Source organism: Thermomyces dupontii (genome assembly GCF_041956625.1).
Source record: "Thermomyces dupontii strain NRRL 2155 unplaced genomic scaffold VTN31scaffold_1, whole genome shotgun sequence".
NCBI classification, from domain to species: domain Eukaryota; kingdom Fungi; phylum Ascomycota; class Eurotiomycetes; order Eurotiales; family Trichocomaceae; genus Thermomyces; species Thermomyces dupontii.
The window spans coordinates 2,431,873-2,452,209 of NW_027192307.1; the positions used below are offsets into that span (position 1 = coordinate 2,431,873).

Sequence of the window (20,337 nt, forward strand, 5' to 3'; positions counted from 1 at the left end):
TCGCTTGTCTTCCGCGCCCTTTGTTTCGGCCCGGACACGGCTAAGATCTGTCCTGAGCACTAATGTTGGGAAAGATTGAGGAGCAAGAGCACGGATCATGGGACGCGTATGCCGACGTCATTCGGCAAGAGAATACGCAAACTCTGTCCGAAGAAGATGGAGAATCGAATCAACTGATTACCTTGCTCATCGCAGTATCCAGACCTTTGTCGGTGCTCAAGCTCTGATCTTCCGCATCAGACCCGGTCACGGGTAAGAGCTTCGATACCGAGTATTATGTACATAGTAACTATGACTGGAAGAGATGCATCTTGCCATGACTAATTCAGATGCCTCAGGCAAAGACATTCCCCTTTTCCAACAGACCTGCGAAATCAATAATGGTCTGGTCGATGTAAGGGCGAAGAATCAGATGAGCGTCAGACTGCCTTTGGGAGGTCTGGCGGAACACATGACCAACTTCGGAGCTTGTTCTTGGCATACGGTTCTGATTGGCTGGATAAGAAACGCACCGCCACAGAAGTGGCGCATTGAACCAATCACCTTCAGGGGCCCCTGTCCACAGCATTTCCCCTGCAGGGCGCTGGGCGGCTGCCTGGCCCCAAACTGCAGGTCTTGTCAAAATTGGACCTCTCTTTTGACTTGCGAACCCGAAACGACAACCGTTCTTGGCATTCTTTTTTCCGACATCCTATTGGCTTTTGAGGACCTAATTCCGACTGGGCAGTTGTTTATTGGCTCGGAACTCGGGTGGTGCTCCGTTACGAGCTCCATGATATCGATTCTTTCCGTGGGAAGTTCAGATACTCGTACAGTACATAGAGAGTACAGTATGTACAAGACGAGAGACAGAAAAAACAGTAGGAGCATGTTCAGCAGAACATCTCGTACTGAATACGGGTACAGAAAACCGTATCTACCGACAGTAACATTTGAGTTGTATTGTACTCCGTAGGTAGAGTTTGCAAAGTGGCCTATGTAATCGCCCCCAGCGGCACTAAAATTTCGGACCAATTAGCGCTCCGCAGAGTGGCCTCAGGCTCAAATCCAAAAACAATCCTCGCTCCCTTTCCAGCCCACAGCGAACAACACTTCCATCCCGTCCATCGCATTCAGCCCGCCTGGGAGAAGCCTTTTTCTCCCTGGAGGTTTCTTCTTTTCTTCTCTTCTTCTCCTCTCTCTTTCCTCCTTCCCTTTTCCCATCTCCGTCCTTCGCCCCGTTCGCTGTCCAATTCCCCCCCGGAGGCGGTGGTCGCAACGCTCCCTTTTTGTCTGGCCCAGCCTGGTGGCCGTCCGTTCATTACCACCATCTCCCCTCCGGTTCGTGCCGCGTGTCGACCCAAAGTCCGCTCGTTTAGTCTCGCTGCGGGTTCACTGAGACCGTTGTCCCGTTTACTTCCTCGCAATTCAATTCCGACCGCATCGTTACGCCTGTCTTTCGTCGTTTTCACCCTCACTTTTCCTCATGTCCCCATTGGATCCTCCATCCACCCTCTGCCAACTGTAAACCTGTTCAGTCGCTTCAACAACTTAAAAAAAAAATATCGTCAGAGGCAGACAGAAAGAAAGGAAAAAAAAAGGAAAGGATTAAAAGGATTAAAGGACTAAATCATTCATTGTGCACCCTCCCTCGTTTCCCGTGGTGCTGATGCCCCCGGCACAGAACGCCATGGCCTCGGTTTCCGTGGCGCCGCAACCCCAACGCTCCGCTCCTTCGTTGGGCTCGATACCGTCGGATTTTGAGCGACGACCATCCGATGTATCCGTACTCCCTCCTCCCAACCCCCCTTTCGTCTTCCCCCCAAGACGAGGTTCCTCCGATGAGTCTCACACCCCTCTTCCTCTTCCACCCTTTTCATTCAACCCGGGCCATATCCACACCCCCAAGCCATCGACGTCCAGCGTTGCAGGGGCCCCGCGTCCGGTAAACCATCGCAGGCAACCCAGTGAATTCGTCGGAGATGCCCCTCCAAGCCCCAGGCTCTCGGCAAGCACCGAGGTCGGCCCTCCGTCCAACTCGGCGGGCCTTCCTCCGCCTGGCCCGGGCATGAGTGGCCGTGGTCCAGGCCGGCGGGGCCATGCCCACCGTCGATCTGGCGCCCTGTCCAGCATCGACCTGAGTGCGGTAACCAAGGCCGGTCGCTCGGACGTAGGGGTTGGGAGTGCTCCAATAAGCCCAGCAAACAGGAGTCCTCTGCTTGACGACATCTCTCGACCCGTCTCTCGTTCAACGACCGCTCTGGGTCAACCTTCTCCTCCGGCCTCACCAGTCATTCGATCCACCCACCTCCACCCAGGTTATCGGAACACCATCGCGGTCGACGAGCGAACCCGCCCGTCGTCCATGATTTCTACGGATACGGGTGACAGCTTATCTACAATACGCCCGGGCCACTCGCGCTCGAACAGCGCAAGTCCCAACGTTTTGTTGAATTCTTCATCTTCCCCATCTGCCGCTAAGCCTCGGCCCAAAACGGCAGATGCATCGCTACTCCTTCCTCCGCCAACAATTGACCTGTCCTCCGTCGGTCGCCCTCGCAGCTGTCTTTCCCACGAAATCTCTCTCGAACCCGGTGCACCTGGAGAAGAGGGAGAAGCGTCAGAAAAAGAGGATCGAAAAAAGTCCAAGAAAAAGAAGAAGAAGAAGAAGCGCGGCGGGGCGAGTCGGCGGAGTTCTGAAAAGCAGCAACAGCAGCAGGAGGCTGGAGAATTGTCCGAGGACAAGTGGGAGTCTGCATCGAGTGCCCACTCTCACTCGGAAAGTGAGGGCGAGCTCACAGCAATGACGAGGAAGCTGCACAGAAAGCAAAAGAAGGTACGGTCTTGGGCCGGGTCGATCTTCCCGCTCAAGACAAAGAAGACTCGTGTAAAGAAGCCCGTCGCGGGACCGAACTCGCCTGCGCGGCCCGTCCTGAAACGGATGGACTCGGACCTTGCATCCCTTGCGGTGGACTTTGACCAGGATAACACCGTCATCATTCGAACACCCACCAATCCGGATGCGCCGAAACCGGCCGAGCCCGCGGTTCCGTCAACTCCGGACGCATTCGAGTCGTCGTGGAAGCCCCGAAGTTTCTACGAGCAGACCATGGAGAACGAGGGGATGAGTCCCGTGATTGATCTCGATGCCGCCCTGGGCCCGTTCAACACGCCCGAAATGGGCACGCCTCGAGTGGCTGGTAGTGCTTTCTTGCAGGCGTCAAAGCGCATGTACAGCGGGGGTCGTCGGGGCGAGTTTGTGGGCCCGGAGATGCGCTATCACCGCCGTGCGGAGAGCGCACCAGAGATGCCGCCATTCGATCGCAGCGCGTTTGGGTTTTCCCGGCTGGGTCCGGATGCCTCCATGGCTCATGAGGATGTCTTTTATGAGGAAGAGGAAGATGCGTTTCTGGCCAACAATCAGTCGCCTACCAGTCACTCGGCTTCCAACAGCAACCGTGTGTCAAGCGTCGATACTGACCGCCCAGCAATGCCATCAAGCAGTGAAACGGTGGACACCGTGGTCAAGGACTCAGAAACCGGAGATACAAAGGATGATGATGAGAGCCAAGCGGATGTGAACGAGCCGTTTCAGGGGTCCTCGCAAGAGACAGTTCAGAAACCCGCAAATGACTCCTCGTCGGAGGCCTCTCAGAAAACTCAACAACAGGAACACACGGAAGAGCCTCTAGTAGCGGAAGACGGCCCCGGTGATACAATTGAACATGAACCTGCGGCTGTTCCTGAGACGTCGCCGCGTGCTGAGCCTGTCAGGTCGGTCGAGATCGTCGAACAGGATGATTGGCAGGCTCGTCCGCCCATTGTGTCGAACCCGGACTTTTCGCCTCTGATGGTCCCAGTTGACAAGCGCCCATCTTCGTCGCCGATGGACGTCAGTCCTCTGGTTCCCCGGCTCTCACTGCCTCGGCAGCCGTCATCAGGCTCCCCATTCCCCTCCCCGGACCCGTCCAACATGTCTTTGGACGGCCCTCGGTCCGCGACGGCGTCGTCCATGACGGACCAGACCACGTTCAATCATCCATTCCATGAGCAATCCGTGGAAGATGTCCCGTCGTTGACTAGCAGCGCATCTACTCGCACGAATCTTCGCGGGCGGATCTCGGCGTTCTATAATCGGACGTCTGAGGAACGATCCAGTGCGTTCTCGCACACGCGCCCGCCGGGGAGCAGCGATTCGCACAGTGTCAAGCGGTCCAGCCTTGTGAGTCTGTCGCGGCTTGTTGGCGCTGCGCACAAGGAGAGAAGTAAGCTGAGCTTCGAGGCGAAGCCGTCACGGGATGATGCAGAGAAGGCAAAGAAGAAGAGCAATCGTATCAGTCGTCTGATGTTCTGGCGATCGAAAGATAAGCACCGACCTAATGACGAGGCGAAGTGATTTTTGGGGGAGTTTGTTTTGTCTTGATTTCTTTTTCTACATTTGTTGGCGTATTGTGTTTTCTCACGGCAGCGTGTCGAGGATCATGGGCATTGGAACCCGGCAGCTTTTTGTGAAATTCTTTGGCTTGCTCTTTGAATTACGTGTCGATGTCGATGTTTGACGGTTCAGGTTGTACAGCTGTCCCTGGACGATGTTGGTGTGACTGAACTTTTGAATTCTTCCTTGCCACGGCTTTGATGGCATGTTTGAGTCCGGCGGCATCTGTTTCTTTTTTTTTCAGTCCGTGATTCTTTGTTCTTTTCTTGGCCGTTGAACCGGAGGCCGTTTGCTGGATGTGTTATCAACATCCCATGTTTGATTTGATTCACTCTGCTTAAATTCTTTATGAAATAACTTGGCGATGGGCGAGGCTTTTGTTCTTTTTTTGTTCCTGCTTATGCAGGGATTTGCTTTTGTTGATCCTCGCGACTAGATAGGGTTATTGCCTGGAACTATCGGGCGGAATCTATTGTTACTGAACGAGACATCTAATCCTGTTGATTTGCGTAGCGGATGAGTAGCATGCCCCTTGGAACAGCAGGTACGCAGTTAAGTCGACCCGCCATACACGATGCTGACTATCCTTCATAGCAACACTCGGTCACAATTCCACAAGTAACAGTCAAGGAAAACAATGGCAGTTGGAAATCAGCAGTGTTGGAATCAAAATCCCGATATATAACACCGGAGATTCATCGAATTTTGGCCCTACGGAACGTACATGATTTCACGGACCAGGTATCCGACGTCGAGCCTATACACGATCATCAACGGGGCCAGTTCATCAAGCTAGAAAAGAAATCAGGGGAACCAACTCACGTCTGATCAAACTTCCTCGCCACGCCCTTTAACAAGCCCTGCTCCTGGAACCGGTGTTCCCTCTCCAACCAGTTCTTCACCCGGTCAAATCCCTTCTTGTCGGTCTGCGGGAACGCCATCTCCACGAGGATCCGCCGCAGTCGCCGATACGACTCGAACGGGGTGGCCGTTGGCGACAGGAGGCCATGGGCATGCGATGATGCGCCGCCACCGCCGCTGGAGGAGGACGGCTCGGCGAGCGGGTCGCAGATCGCGAGCACGCCGTCGACGAGGCACCGTGCGACGCCCTGGTGGCGGCGATGCGGGTGCACGAAGACTTCCATTTTGGCGGTGTGGTGGCCGATGGTTTGTTGGGCGCCCCCCTGGCTGCCGAGGAAGGTGGTGAGGCGGATGGCGCCGGCGAGTTTCTCGAACGGAACGTCATTGTTGAGGGTGTGGTCGGTCGTGGTCTTGCGGCGCTGGCGGCGATGAAGGTGGTGAGGATGGAGATAGGTGGGTGTGGTTGGGGGCTGTCGCTTGACGGCGACGATGAAGGGGAGGTTGTCGCGCCGGGATTCAGCCAGGCGGGCTTTGATCATGTCGGGGGTGATGGGGTTGGTGTCGATGCATGATGCGGTGTGCCGCGCGTGCCAGTCATACAGTGCGGCGAGCTCGTCGGCGTCGCGCTCCTCGGCGGGGCGGAGGTAGATGTTTGGATGGGAAGGGCCCCGGCGGTGATGCTGGGGTGGAGCAGGCGCCGGCGGGCGCGATAACTGCATCGTGGACGTCGGGGTGGACGCCGTCATCGTCGCCGCAAGGGGCATCGTGAAGGGCTTGTTGCCGCGCATCGCCGCCAGATACTCGGCCCGCTGCGCATCCATGCACGCCCTCTTGTTCCGCTCTTGATTGTTGACGTAATTCACGCGGTACCCATCGACAACCTCGTGCCGGTGCAGCCGCGACTCCTCGTCCGTCGGGTCTACGGGCAGCTCGACGGGAGTCAGGTGCGGGATGAACATGCCCTGGAAGCCGTCCGGGTGCGCCGTGCCGTCGAAGAAGGACCGCCGGCGGATCTCCACGCGGTGCGGCAGCGACAGGGTCCCGTCCAGCCAGGCATACAGCCACTCGCGGAACCATGCCTCGGCGACCACCGTGGGGCGCACGTAGTGCCAGTTGACGCGGGAATCGATGTCAGCGTTGGTCCGGCGGAATGCGTTCTGACTGACCCAGTCGACACACTCGCGCAGTTCCCGCGGCGAAGGGTAGCGGGCCAAGCGGGCGAGCACGTCTGCCATGGACACAATGTCGGTCTTGTTCTCGCTTTCCGGCAGCGGAGTTTCCCGGAGCACCAGCTCCCCGTCTTCGTTGAGGTCCGGATACACGGCTTCGTCACGCCGATAGAGCATCCACTGCAGCTCCCACTTCTCCTTCTCCGCCATGCCGCTGGGGAAATGAAACACCGAGTCCGCACGCACCACGTTGAGCCGCCGCACGATGTGCCGGTAAACCGCCGAATTGGGATCCGTGCCCGGTCCGTCGCGCACCATCTGCAGCGTCTCGTAGCAGGCAAACTGCGCTTCCTCTTCGAGGAGGTCGTGGACGTTGCGGCGGTCGATCCCCGCCAGGAGGTTTTCGCTGAGACGGCGGAGTTCTTCTTTGACTTCCTCCGTGGCTTCCTCCGTGCGCACGAGAGGGCGGGGTCTTGGTGGTTTGGGGCCTTCCTCGACAGTGACGCTGATCTTGGGGAGGGATTGTTCACTGGCTGGACCAGTCTGGTTGTTGTTGTTGTTGGTGGTGTTTGCGGCAGTAATTGCTGGGACAGTAGTGGTCTTTGCTCGTGCCTGGATGAGCACAACGTCCGACTCCTCAGACATGGAACTCATCTTGCCTGTCTCGTGTTGGTCTGGAGAACTCCTGTCGAGAGGTGGGAACTTACCTGTGAACTCAGGGATTTGATCACCGTTGACGGCTTCAGGCAAGATCTCTGGCCTTGAGCCATAGATACAGGCCAAAGAGGCGGCATCCGACAAGAAAGAGGGCAGAGCTGTGGGAGATCCAACTTTTGTGGGAGAGTCACAATCCTCTTCAGCCTCCTGTGGAAGTTGGTCGTCGGGGTGAACGTCCAAAGAGGCAACATCCCCCTGCGAGGAAGATTCTTCCTCTCCGTTCGCATTGTTGACATTGTTCACCGTGCCGCGGGGCTCAATCTTCAACGGGTCAGTTTCAGAGACAGGTGTCGGCTGGGGAGCGTTCGTCTTATCCGAAGTAGCAGGAGGGTACATCTGAGGCTTGTTTGTCGTGGTGGTTGGCAGCTTGTCAGAGCGGAGAACCTGCTGGTACTTTGCCCACAGGGCGGCATTATCCTCTTCCCTAGTGTCTGTCATGATGATAGGAGTTCTTAGGACTTGATGGAAGGCTCTCAGTGCACAGTTTCTCAGAGTTGAGATGGAAGATCTCAGGGAATTTGGTTAGGTATATCTAAGAGGGTGAAATGTGCAGGATGAGCGCCCTCACATCATAAGTGCTTGTAGTCAACTGTTTGAAAACAAACAGGAGAAGCTCAGCAAAGCCTGAATCATTGCACGAAAAGAGAAATCGCTGAAATTCACAAAAAGCTGCGAGTCAAGCGTGTGAAGGTGAGCTGTTGAAAATCTCCATATTAGGAAATCGGGGTGCATATATACAAGTGAATAGGACATGCCCATGGATACCTTGGGAGAGCTTTCGACCATCTTCCAATCTTTCCACCTCATAATTTTCAGTCTGATTCACAGATGCCGTCAAGATGCTGTCCATACTCCGCAAAGCCCGGCTCAAGGATAAGGAAATGCGAATTCTGATGCTGTAAGCATCAGCCTGACCCTAAATATTCTGCGGGTGCATTGACTGAACCATGTTGTTGTCGGTCGTAGGGGCCTCGATAATGCAGGCAAGACAACCATCGTCAAGAAGATTATGCAAGAGGACGTCAATACTGTCAGTCCGACCTTGGGGTTTATCATCAAGACGATTGATTTTCAAGGGTAAGACAATGATTGTGTGTCATGGCAGGGTAATGTTTGCTAACATTCTGAGCGACAGGTACAAGTTGAATATTTGTTCGTCTTCTTCCCATCAGACGATTCTTTTTTTAGTGGAGACTGACCGACACTCAGGGGACGTCGGTGGCCAAAAAACCCTCCGCTCCTACTGGCGGAATTACTTTGAGAAAACAGATGCCCTGGTCTGGGTGGTCGATGCCACGGATCGGCTCCGGATTGACGATTGTCGTGAGGAGCTGGCCGGGTTGTTGCTGGAGGAGGTACGGAACGAATTCCTTTCCCCCGCTGGCAGAGAGGGTTCGGCTAAGACTAACTGAATTACGGACAGCGGCTCATGGGCGCCAGTCTGTTGGTTTTCCTGAACAAAACCGATGTTGAGGGTTGTATGGATGAGAATGAGGTTCGACAGGTATGCTTCTATGTTCCCAATCAGACTTTTCCGAGTGTTTCCGTTGGGTTTGGTGGATTCCTTGCGGGAACCTTGATTTTGATGACGTTGTGACACAGGGCCTTCGGTTAGATGAGATCAGAACGCACAAGTGGACAATCTTCCGGTGCAGTGCGATGACGGGGCTGAATCTACATGAGGGCCTTGAATGGCTTGTCCAGGATGCTAAGGACCGGCTGTTTTTGTACTGAGCTGGGTCAGAGCTTTGCCGATGGTGTTTTAAGTTGCCGAGAGCCCTTGGGCACTTTCGAGCCTTCTCGCACCCGAGCTACACCCGACGGGCCGACGTGATTCAGGAGTTTGATCATTGATCCGCCTCGGGCAGCTTCAGTTTTTCTGGATACCCTGGTTTTGAAGCATCTGCCATTCCAATGAGTCGTGTTCATAGTGTCTATCATAGTAACTATCCTGTCAACATCCGCCAATCCCGTTCAATCTACTACTACCTAAGTACATTCCAACAAACCTCAATGTACAGACAAAGGCTCGACTGAGCTTCACTGCACAATGCCCACAAATCAAGAAAAAACTCACTGTTCCTGAACTTGGGTACCCATGTTGGGTTGAATATGTCCACGTGATTGAGGCTGATTACATAACACTGGAGTCCCTCCAGTGTGCTCCACAGTCAACACGCATCGGACTCATCCCTTCGGACAAGTCGGGATGCTTAAGATCTGGAGGTTCCGGTTTTGCGTGAAGATCATTATGACTTGCGTTGTACCTAAGATATAGGTTTCCTGCGCCTGGATTCTACTTTCAATCCATTTATATTGTCGAAGCTGAATCCCACATCCAGCGCAGCCTGTTAACCCGTTCGGAATCAAGCCCGTGGATATAAAATCATAACAGTATGGCGACGAACGACAGCTCAGAAGAAGTGAATGAGTTCCTGCAGCGAATCCGTGAGCTTGGAGCCAAAAGAGACCGAGAGGATGAAGAGAGGACAAGAAAGTTAGAGGAGGAAATCCTCCAGGGCCGAAAAGAGCGTCAGGCTCGGCGTGCTGGTGAGATCCATTCCCATAACCCAACGGAGTGAGGAGGGAAAAATTTCACAGCGCGCAACGCTACAAGAGGCAATATAAAAAAGGAAAACGACACACGCTGATCCATGTTTTTTTCTTGTTTTCACCAGAACGTGCACGGTCTATTTCTCCCACCAAGGATTCTCCATTGTCCTCCACGTCAGACCTCAACTTCCGTCTGTCCAAGCGTTCGTCCGTTGTTGATCCGCCGCTGGATCTACGACCAACGCCGCCTCGAAATACCGATTGCAGCGACGCCGAGTTTCAGACGACGCCCGCTGACGCCTCAACGTCGAACGAGTCCACAAATAATCGTGCGCCGCTGGTTGACTCGAGTAGTGGTGAACTCGATCCGGCGTCGGACGGCAAAGCAACAGCAATGCCACCGGAAAACCCGTCAATGCAGTCGCGTGCGGAGATCTCGCAGGCTCTTGAGCAGAAAGATCCTTCGTGGTTCCGTCAGACGCCAGACCGTGGTGTGGGTTCGCTCGCGTATCGCCGCAGCGTGCAGGACGTCAGCGCGTCGGACTCTCCGTCGCTCAATGGCACGGGGCGCATGAAGCTGCCCGGCTTGAGTCGTGAGTCGACAGCCGAATCGGAGAAGCCCGAATCCGGGACGGACCGGTCACGTTCGCCGTCTCGGACTAGTTCCACGCACGGGACTAGCAGCGCGAGCAATCGCTTCTCGAGTATTTCCTCCGTGTCGACGACGGGCTTGGGCTGGCCGGTACCTTTGTCCGCGCAGAGACAGGAGCGCAAAGGCGATCAGACTGCATCTGACGACCGCACACCCCTTTCACCCGGCCGGAGTTCTCCCGAGCGTTCTTCCTCTCCAACCAAGGGCCTCGGCGGATTCGTGCAGAGCGCCATGATGAAGCGGTCCGACAGCGTATCAAAACGGGGTAGCGTGCATGCTGGCACAGGCTTTGCTCGGAGTAATGCCGCCCTGGGCAATCGACGGTCCGTCTATGGAGATTCCCTGGGGAGCGCTGCGGAATCGCGGACGGCGCGCGAACCTTCCCCTATGGATTCTCGACCGAGCTCAAGCCACAGCGAGGCAACGGTGGTGCAACCCCAGCGGAGCGGTGAAACGGGAGCGAGTGACAGCACCAGGGAGCGTCGGCGGGCGGCAGGGGACGGTTCGTCACCGAGCCGGTCCCATGCACGGTCGCTGAGCTCGATATCCATCGATATTCCCAAATCGCCGGAGTCTAACGCTTCCCGCAGTCCAACCAGGAGCGAAACTAAGCGCTGGAGTCCAACCAAGGCCACGTGGCTGGAAAGCGCGCTCAACCGTCCCGAGTCGCCGCGATCCAAATCCCCGGCAGTGCAACAGTCGCTGGCGTGGTTGAAGGATCTGAATCGATCGCGACAGTCCAAGTCGAGTGTCGATTTGGGGAAGCTGACCCCGTCGAAGGATGAGTCTTTTGCCGGTCGAGCGGGCACCAGGGACAATAGTCCGGAAAAGAGGACTGAGGACGCTGCGACTGCTCCTACCGAAGATCAGTCTCCAGTGAAAGAAATAGAGCCGGAACCTGCTTCGCGAGCGGCCGAAACACCATCGAAGCCTGAGGTGCCCTCGAAGAAGCCGGAAGTGCTTCCGCTCAGGTCTACATCCTCAACAACTTCGAAGCTTCACCTTGATACACCTTCACCGAAGCCGAAACAGCCTGGAACAATCGACTTCAAATCGTCTCTCCGTCGGACAGAGACAAACAGCGAGAGTACAGCGAAGGAAGAGCCCGAATTCAAGAATGTGTTCAATAAACTACGCAAAACCGAGCGGTCCACCTACAAACCGCCCGACGAGCTCAAGGAGAACATCGTCAGAGGCAAGGCGGCATTGAATGCTACCGGTGGGCCCAGAAAGACGGAGCGAGTGGACGAGCTCAGGGAGAGCCTGCTGAAACAGAGAGAGGCCATCAAGGCTGGCGGTGGGTCGAGCCGGCCGGCGGCGACCGATAGCGATCGACGTCAGCCAGACCCGTTGCCCGAGGCTCTCTCGAAGCGAGCAAATCTCATGCGGGTGGATACCAGCAAGTCACCGTCGTCGTCGATTCCGGCGTCGCCATTGGCCGATCGATCGCCGTCGCCGTTGAAAGATTCCCCATTTAAGCTCTCTAGGCCCGACCTCTCGAAGCCGAGCAGTCCGTCCAAGGACAATCCCGCCGAAGAGCTTGCCAAACCATTGGAAGCTCCTGCACCGAGGAACGATCCGCCGCGAGGCAAAGTCGACCCGGTCAGTTCTGGACCGTCAACCGTGTCGGATGCGTCAGCCGCGCCGACTGCCATTCGGGGACCTGCTGCTAAGGGATCTCTTGCAGGGCGATTGAACCCAAACCTGGCCAACGTCCTGGCTCGTGGCCCGCCGGGTGTCGGTGGTGGCGCTTCTGGCACAAAGACGGCTGCTCGGAAAGATCCTCCCACTACCGGTGAGCAAGGGGATTCCGTGCCGACGTCTTCTGGTCCGCTTACGCCTCTGACCAAGGGGCGGGCACGGGGTCCGAAGAGAAGGCTACCCACATCTGCCGCCCAGAATGCAAAGGCAAGCGCCAAAGAGGAGCGGCCGGCGACGGTGAGCGAGAAGTCGGTGCCATCAACCTCGCCTCGGCCTGAACCTTTCAGGCAGACTGAGGATCAGGCCCCTTCGACACCGGCGAAAGACTCCCCTCCCATCCCTCCAAAGGCCTCTTGGCGACCCAAACCGGCCGTAGCTGCAAAGTCTCCGGAGCTCGCCAAATCCGAAACTCTGACCCAGAGTCCTGACGTCTCTAAGAAAGATGAATCCGCCTTCGAAACCCCGTCTAAGCGTAGCACTGGGCCGGAAGTTCCTCCGAAACTGTCGACTGTTCAGAAAGCAACGTGCGAAGAAACTCCGACGCATTCCTCGAGTGCTAAGCCGACGCCACCGCCCAAATCCGCGTCGCTGCCATCGCCGGATAGTACGAGTTCGTCCCCCTCATTCGCCACGCGATTAAGAGAGGGGCTTGCGAACCAGTCAAAGCTCGGGCTGGGCGGCATTGGCAGTTCTTTTTTCCAGAATAACAAGCAAGATTCGCCGAAAGAGTCTGGCGCAAACGCGTCCAAGGTTGCTGGCGCTCCTCCCGTTCCTCCAAAGCCTGCTGATATTTCAACAGACACAGCGGGCGTTGATCACCGACAGCCTGTGACGTCGCCGATCCCTCGCACGTCGGAGTCGACGAGGGTGATCTCGGACTTTTTCAAAACCCTTCCCAAGAGCAGTGACCGGGTTGAGATCGATCCCCAGCTGCTGGTCACTGCAGAGCTCAATACCCCGAAAATCAGGACGATCAAGAAACAGATTTGGGAGATCACCGGCGACGGCAAACGGCAGGATCTTCCGGTCAATCAAGAATACATCATGTTCGAAGGGAGCATGTACCTCTGCGTGCACACGTACGAAACGATCGCCGGGTCGAAGACGGACGTCTATCTCTGGTGCGGCGATGAGGTGAGCGAGGCAGCCATCGAAGACGCACAGCTCTTCGCGCGGAAAGTGGCCCGGGAGAACGGCACCCGACTGGAAGTCCTGCGGCAGGGCAAAGAACCGGCCAGTTTTGTGCAGGCGCTGGGAGGAATCATGATCACGCGCCGCGGGTCCAGTTCGCGATCCAGCTCATCGGCTCTCTACATGCTGTGCGGCCGGCGGCACCTGGGGCAGATCGTGTTTGACGAGGTGGACTTCAAGCGAGAGAACCTGTGCTCCGCGTTTACGTTCGTCATCTCAGCCCCCTTCGGCAAGTTGTATCTTTGGAAAGGCAAAGGTAGCGGCGCGGACGAGATTGGCGGCGCGCGGCTGATCGGCATGGCACTGGGTCTGACGGGGGAGATGGAGGAGGTCAGCGAGGGCGAGGAGCCGGAGAGCTTCTTCGAAGTCTTTCCCGAGCACAAGTCGGGTCTCTCCCCGACCTCCCCGACCCCCCCGCCGTCGTCACCATCTTCTGATGACAACCCGTGGCATCTGAAAGCCAAACACGAGAAATTCCGGTGTCGTCTGCTGCGCATCGACCACGAGCTCGGCCAGCGCGTCAGTTTCTGGAGCCGCAGGACCGGGACCTCGTCGCCGGTGACGCGGCCCAACGACACAGTGCAAGAGATCGAGCCATTCTGCCAGAAGGACCTTCGCACGCGTGACATTTACATCCTTGACACTTTCTTTGAACTATACGTGTAAGTTACACACACTCGTCCATCTTCGCCAATCCCGCTCTCTGACTGAAGGTTGGTTAGGATCGTCGGAGCCGAGGCATCCCACCGAGCTGCCGAGTTCGCGTCCGCACTGGTCTTCGCGCACGAGTACGGCATCCTCGCCGCGTCGCTGCAGGACCGGCCGTTTATCCCCAAGAGCTTCGTGGCCGTCGGTGGCGTGCCCGAGAATAACTGCTGCCGGACGATCGCGTTCCGTAAATGGGACCGGCGGCATCCGGTCGCGCAGACGACGCCGCATGTGCTGCCGTTGAATGCGGCGATCGAGGCGATTCGTTGAGTGGGATTCAATGCATTGGGTGGGTGCCGTGGATGTGTGTAAATACTATAGATTGGGAGGAGGGAGGCTGGGTGACCTTGTGGCGTGGATTTGTTTTGTTAGAGTATATCTGGCGTACATTTTTTTTTTTTTTGTTATTGCATTGCATGCCATCATTGCATCTTGTGGACTGTTATTCTTGAATCGAATGCCTTATTTTAAGAGTGAAAATTGCCTTGATTGTAGCCAGGGCGGTTGGTAGATGGATGACGATTGCACCATGGCGACGTCATATAGGATCCTCTCTCACCCCCAGACTTCTAGAGAACCCTAACAAAACCACCATGATTTGCCCAACTTCTCATTACCCCAAGCATCGAGTTCTTCTCTTTTATCTATCGAATGGCTTGAAACGAAAGAAAAAAAAAAATGTCTTGGACAAAGCCAACCCTTCCGGTTCCTCTCTCAATGCTACTCAGTCGACGATCAATCAGTCCCCTCCACAACCCTACCAGGACTATCCGAATCCTCTCCTCTTCCCGACGGCTCCAACATAACACACCCAGGGACAACAAAAAGACTACCGATCCCGATACCGCCAACCCCCACGCAAAGAATGCCCCATGGCAAGACTGGAAGGGGACGCGCACGGAGGACCATGCCGTGCGCCGCGCCGCCGCCAACGACACCACCGATCCGGAGACCGAAGGTAGTGCGAAAATGCGCAAGGAGCATGACGAGAATGAAGGGATCGCGGATAGTACGCTGAGTTCCGCGACCACGCGACGCGATACCGCGAAGGGGAAGGAAGCTGCGGAGAAGGAGTTTCCGGAGGCGCCGGGGCCGGTGATTGGGATGGAGGATGAGAGGGGGAGTGTAAGTTTTGCTTTTTTTTTTCTGTTTTTTTTGTTCCTTTCATTTTTGTTTTGCTTTGGCATTATTGGACTGACGTCGTCTAGAAACACGCGTGATTCGATTGTTTAATTCTTGTGGGGGATTGTACACTACCGTCCTACTTTGAAGGACAGAATCTGTCGAGTAATAATTAGTCTGTGATGTATATACCAGCTTCGCGATGCAAATGTTCACACGTACATCGTGCTTTCCAACCCCCACGACTTCATCTTCGGATACTCGCACGCCGCCGGCAGTTTCGATATAGGAAATCGGCACGTCGCCCATGACCTTGCGGGCCACGTCTCCAACGGTGCTGCCTCTAAATTTTTTCGTCAGTTTTCAGAATACTGTTCCAAAGAGGGTTCGAATGCAGGCTTCGGACTTACTTCTTGACCAACACACAATCCCGAAACACATAGTTGCCAGATCCCGACCCAAAGGTGTGAATGTTCCGTACCGGGTATACAGGCACCAGGCCCAGGAGCTCTGCCGCTCTCGTCAGGCATTGATTTACTCCCGTAGATCCAAACCGGTACAGGACCATGTCTTTGAGATTTTCGACTCGGCTACATCCGTTAGTTGATCATTTCGGCCACCAGGTTTCAGAGCGTACTTTTTCAATTTCTCGTCCATCTCTTTCAGGCCTCCGCCATCTGGATCTCCCATCTCTATCAAGTCTTCCCGCGTGTCGATGAACTCGCTCCCCTCGACATATCGAATGTACTTCTGCTTCGCGAGTTTTCGGAGAAAAACCTCTGATATTGCCGAGCACAGTACAATGGTCTTGGGGTCTTGCATGCGCGCGATTTTACTGATGTTCTACGCCTGGATCAACAGCCTGCTCAGTCGATCGTGGGAAGCAACTAACCTTGTCCGCGTCGGGATGGTCAATCTTATTCAATGCGTAGACTGTCGGGAATTTTTCATCGACAAAAGCGTTGACCACCTTCTCAATCGTCTCATTAGACCACTCCTCCAGAGGCTCCTTTAGATCCAGCTTGTCAAGACACCGCTGCACAATCTTCGCGGTGCTGCCGTATCCGGAAAACTGGGCTTGTAATGTCTCCACGGGATTCGCCTCTGCTTGCGTGAGCATTCATCTTGGTACCATCACGGACATCCTTACTAGTTGCCACATGTCGTCGCTTTATCGATCCCCTACGCTCGTTAACCCTGTTCTCGCAGTGAAAGTAAAATTACGGTACCATTTCTCCATCAGGTTCCCCTGCACCCATCGCACAATCTCTGATCGCAGCCAAACGATATCATTCGACGGATCATACCCGCGTGTCTCCTTGCCTGGAAACCATCATTAACGACGTTCTGGACCGGCGAATCGAGTGGAAGTCTTACCCTCGGCATCTGTCGTGCCGCTGACATCCACCACGTGAATCAGAGCATCCGCATGCCGAAGATCATCCAAGAACTTGTTGCCCAGCCCTCGCCCTTCATGGGCCCCCGGAACGAGGCCAGCGACATCCAGTAGTTCAATCGGCACCGATCGTCGCCCGTCGACACAGCTGCCGTAGTTGGGTCTGCATCTGTCCGACAAATTATAGCGCTTGCATGCGCAGTCTATTTGGAGGTAACCAATTGCGCGCTGGGGGTCGATCGTCGTGAATCTTGACAAGGTCGGTCAGTGCGGAAATGCGGCGGGACCGATAAAGAACATACGGGAAATTGCCTATAGCACATGAGCACATGGACTATCATATTGCATGTCTGTTTTCGGAGAAACATACCAACTTTCGAAGAAGCATCCGTCAGACTGTTCAATGTTGTCGACTTGCCGCTTGAGGGCTGCGAAACTTTTTTGTCAGCGTCGAACGCGGTGTCTAAGGACGAAACTAACCTTTCCAACCAGCCCGATCAATGGATCGCGTGGCATGATGGACCGAGATTGCAAATTGGAGAGAGACCTCGAGAGGACTCAACTGTACTGAGAGCACTGAGCCAACTGACCAGAGCCCCTCCAAATCCAGAGATGATTTTCTGCCGGATCGGAGGGGCGGGCGGTGAGATGTTGCAGCCCTAACCCTAATACAAAAGTCGCTGTGATGAGCAGTTGGGACGGTAAAAACTTGAAATCCATGGCAAGTTCGTGATTAGATGTTATTCATCTGGGGGTTGAGGATTGACGGTTTTTAGACCCGATTGTTTTTGTCTAGGGATCAGTCCGGCGAAATCTTGTGCGGTTTGCAAAATTTCCCAATCTGGAAATTTTCAAGACGTTAATCTAACAGGGTAGGGATGTTCTGACCAGGCATCAGGAGGTCAGTTATCAATCGCTAGAATCAAAAAGCATGTCTAAGGACAGTGCCCTAGTATGCAAGCTGGTAAGAGTTACTAATTTCTCCAATTGGTACCTTCTCGTCCTGATAATGGCTGCTTTAGACACAAGTATCAGTGCCTACCAAGTATTCTACCTAGTACATACTTTCCTCGAGCAAACTGAGGCACAGGAATACGTTATCTTGTACATGTGCCGCCTATATTCTGGGGCATATGGGCGCTGCATTGAGAGCACAATCATTGAGCAAGGCGAATGAGATTCATCGGTTGGCCGCGTCGAATCAACTCTCCCAAAGTCTTTGGAGATTTGATAAATCGTCTGGGTCTGTGCATCGATCGAGTAATTCCGATCATACTTTCAGCAAGGACAACTAGCACTCTCGATTTACGATTATGTGAAGAAGTCTTGGACATCCATGATGTCATAGTTGGACTTTACCTGGAAGATAGTAACGTGGGTACAGCCCTAGGGATGTCGTCATGTTCCACTTCGCCGCAAACACCTCGCGGCCGGGACTTGATTAAATACAATCATTTTCGGAATCAGATTCTCATTTTCGTGTCTCAAACAGACTGAGAATCGCCATTGAACTGCAGTATCTTCATAATACCATCTACAATCAGTTCAGTTTCCAAATATCCCGCACCATGACCGACGCAACTTTCCACGCCACCAAAGACGAGATTCGCAAGGCTGAATCGCATGTTAGCCGTCTACACAAAGGCAGAACACCGGCTGTGTCGAACGTTTCAGCCATGAAGGTGCGCTCTATTGACTCGCCAATCCAGACACAGAAACAATGTTAACACCATGTCTAGTCCATCATCGACAGTAACACAGACAAGGCCGCCGAAGTCGAACGGGTTAAGGCAAACCTACCACTTCCCGAACAACCACCGGCAGCGAGTGACCTGAAGTCTGCCGACCAGCGAACAACCGGGGTGGGTTCGGGTAGCGTCTCGGGGCCGGTCTCTGGTGAAGGCAACAGTGCTTTGCGGGATCCTGCAACGGCGACGAGTAGTGTTCGCATCGACGGAGATGATTACAAGACACTGACGGAGCCGCATTCGGGGGTTGGGCGGCAAGGTCATGACAATTTGGATGATTTGCCCAAGGATGCGAAGGCCCGGTAGATTCGATGAAGGATCAGGATAATTCCATATATTTGGCGTTCTCTGTGTGATGTGATATTGAGCACTATGCAGCTGTGTACAGTTTGTATTGAATGCGAAAATGACTCAGTCTGCAACTGCGTTCGATGCATCGAAACGGAGACTAGCACTCATTCGAAGAATACTACTATGCTGCACCGTAACCCTAATGAAGGTCACTAGTGAATATCTTGAATCTTGATTGATCAGGTCAAGAGTTCTACACGTGTAATTTTTCTCACAACCAGGGTTCATGACAGTGTCGACACACTGGACGCCATAGAGACCACCAGTGCAGCTTTGAGCGCCGGGCCATCGAGAAGCATAGGGCTCAGCGAGAAGCGGTATTACAGAGATCGCTATGCTTGTATTCCATCTATCCGTTCCAGGCGTCCAGACGGTGAGGCGACCTGACGTATCCGATCGGCATCACTCGTCAGTATGACGTATTCCTCCGCTCAACCATGCTCCATGGGCATAGTTCTGTCGTGCAGTTAAACTTAGCAATGTATATATTACCTCTACAGGCCAAATCAGTCTATCTATTCACTTTGTAGTACTATCAGATTATCCCAAAGACGAGCGTAATGGATATGCAAGGGACTCCCAGCGGAAACACGTCTGGTGGCACCAAGGTACCTATGTACCGACCGAGCCCAATTCTCAATGAATGCTGACCTCTCAGGTCACCTCCGACCCACGGACATTCAACAACCCCATCCGAGAAAGAGCCGGCCAGGTCGCCAACGACTCTCTTGCTGCCGAATCGACGCGACAAGGAGGCGGGTTCTCTGAAAACCGAGGCAGCGAGCCGCTCGGCGTTTCCGGCAGCAAATCCACTTTGAACACCACCAACACATCGGGAGCCACGACCCTACCCAAGGCCCAGGATGCCCCTGCCCGTGATGGTCCCGACACAAAAGAACGATATCCGGAGGCCCTAGGCGGCCAGGGCACGTTTCCCGGCGCACATGTCCCCGTGGGAGGATACGTTGGCGGCTCAAGCCAAGCGAAACGCGACCTAGGCATCCAGCAGGCTGGCGAGTATGTCACGACTGCTCAACAAGATCGTGGCCAGCAGCCGCCAGAGGCCCGGAGCAGCGGCCAGCAGGGTGGCCCCGCGCCTAACTACGTCATGTCGACGGCACGGAACATCGGTAACACCAATATGCCTGGGAAGAATATCACACAGGGCGATGTCAACCCCAATGCTAAGAATGCCAGCTTCCAGTCGGACATCGGGTCTAATCAGGACCCGGGCCGGCTGGCGGAGAATAAGTTCCAGCGCACCGTGGCAAAGAGCGGCCTCGATTCCGGGTACTCGGCGACCACGGAACGAGTGCAGCATTATGGTGCTTTGAAGGTGGATGAGCCGGCGTGAACACTTCGCAAGGAGCGAATTCCTTGTATAGTACTACTATTAAGGGCATGACATGGCCAATTTTGAATGCTTGTATGCCGAATCATACCGATCTATGTGCTGTAGATATGAATAGTTGCTATTCTGAAACTTCTCCCCAGCATGCGGTCTTCTGCATTCTAGGCAACTTTCTCATCTCAATCGAGGTGTCGGCTGATTTGAGGTCAAATCCAAATCATACATGCAACAGATCGAACTGCTTTCATTTTGGTGTTGACAACATCTGATTAGCTTCGGAATGAGGATAAGCAGCCCGCTCTAGGCTGTAAATGGTGTATTCCCTGAGCGAGCACGATGTACACTCTATGACTCTTGGACGGACCAGGAGCAAACTAGCGATGCTATCCTCTGATCACTGACA

At 54.6% G+C, this 20,337-nt stretch overlaps 8 protein-coding genes across 8 annotated transcripts; 6 read left to right on the forward strand and 2 right to left on the reverse strand.

Moving 5' to 3' along the window:
* Window positions 1-1,669: 1,669 nt before the first annotated feature.
* Window positions 1,670-4,375, forward strand: VTN31DRAFT_919 (uncharacterized protein; the record flags this gene model as incomplete). The annotated part of the gene is made up of 1 exon (XM_069408476.1): window positions 1,670-4,375. One exon carries the CDS (start codon window positions 1,670-1,672, stop codon window positions 4,373-4,375), a length of 2,706 nt encoding a protein of 901 aa, XP_069263775.1.
* An 857-nt stretch (window positions 4,376-5,232) lies between these two features.
* On the reverse strand, window positions 5,233-7,599 carry VTN31DRAFT_920 (uncharacterized protein; the record flags this gene model as incomplete). Its single annotated transcript, XM_069408478.1, has 2 exons — window positions 5,233-7,103; window positions 7,152-7,599. 2 exons carry the CDS (start codon window positions 7,597-7,599, stop codon window positions 5,233-5,235), a joined length of 2,319 nt encoding a protein of 772 aa, XP_069263776.1.
* A 401-nt stretch (window positions 7,600-8,000) lies between these two features.
* VTN31DRAFT_921 (uncharacterized protein) lies at window positions 8,001-8,895 on the forward strand (the record flags this gene model as incomplete). Its single annotated transcript, XM_069408479.1, has 6 exons — window positions 8,001-8,059; window positions 8,128-8,238; window positions 8,297-8,313; window positions 8,371-8,516; window positions 8,585-8,665; window positions 8,764-8,895. 6 exons carry the CDS (start codon window positions 8,001-8,003, stop codon window positions 8,893-8,895), a joined length of 546 nt encoding a protein of 181 aa, XP_069263777.1.
* A 662-nt stretch (window positions 8,896-9,557) lies between these two features.
* VTN31DRAFT_922 (uncharacterized protein) lies at window positions 9,558-14,236 on the forward strand (the record flags this gene model as incomplete). The annotated part of the gene is made up of 3 exons (XM_069408480.1): window positions 9,558-9,711; window positions 9,840-13,920; window positions 13,981-14,236. 3 exons carry the CDS (start codon window positions 9,558-9,560, stop codon window positions 14,234-14,236), a joined length of 4,491 nt encoding a protein of 1,496 aa, XP_069263778.1.
* Window positions 14,237-14,644: 408 nt separating this feature from the next.
* On the forward strand, window positions 14,645-15,199 carry VTN31DRAFT_923 (uncharacterized protein; the record flags this gene model as incomplete). Its single annotated transcript, XM_069408481.1, has 1 exon — window positions 14,645-15,199. One exon carries the CDS (start codon window positions 14,645-14,647, stop codon window positions 15,197-15,199), a length of 555 nt encoding a protein of 184 aa, XP_069263779.1.
* Window positions 15,200-15,219: 20 nt separating this feature from the next.
* Window positions 15,220-17,000, reverse strand: VTN31DRAFT_924 (uncharacterized protein; the record flags this gene model as incomplete). Its single annotated transcript, XM_069408482.1, has 11 exons — window positions 15,220-15,246; window positions 15,311-15,431; window positions 15,499-15,678; window positions 15,726-15,931; window positions 15,981-16,192; window positions 16,239-16,270; window positions 16,318-16,411; window positions 16,466-16,734; window positions 16,787-16,796; window positions 16,855-16,912; window positions 16,965-17,000. 11 exons carry the CDS (start codon window positions 16,998-17,000, stop codon window positions 15,220-15,222), a joined length of 1,245 nt encoding a protein of 414 aa, XP_069263780.1.
* Window positions 17,001-18,052: 1,052 nt separating this feature from the next.
* Window positions 18,053-18,538, forward strand: VTN31DRAFT_925 (uncharacterized protein; the record flags this gene model as incomplete). Its single annotated transcript, XM_069408483.1, has 2 exons — window positions 18,053-18,166; window positions 18,224-18,538. 2 exons carry the CDS (start codon window positions 18,053-18,055, stop codon window positions 18,536-18,538), a joined length of 429 nt encoding a protein of 142 aa, XP_069263781.1.
* A 605-nt stretch (window positions 18,539-19,143) lies between these two features.
* VTN31DRAFT_926 (uncharacterized protein) lies at window positions 19,144-19,937 on the forward strand (the record flags this gene model as incomplete). The annotated part of the gene is made up of 2 exons (XM_069408484.1): window positions 19,144-19,191; window positions 19,242-19,937. The coding sequence occupies 2 exons, from the start codon at window positions 19,144-19,146 to the stop codon at window positions 19,935-19,937; spliced, it is 744 nt and encodes a 247-aa protein (XP_069263782.1).
* Between the last annotated feature and the right edge of the window lie 400 nt (window positions 19,938-20,337).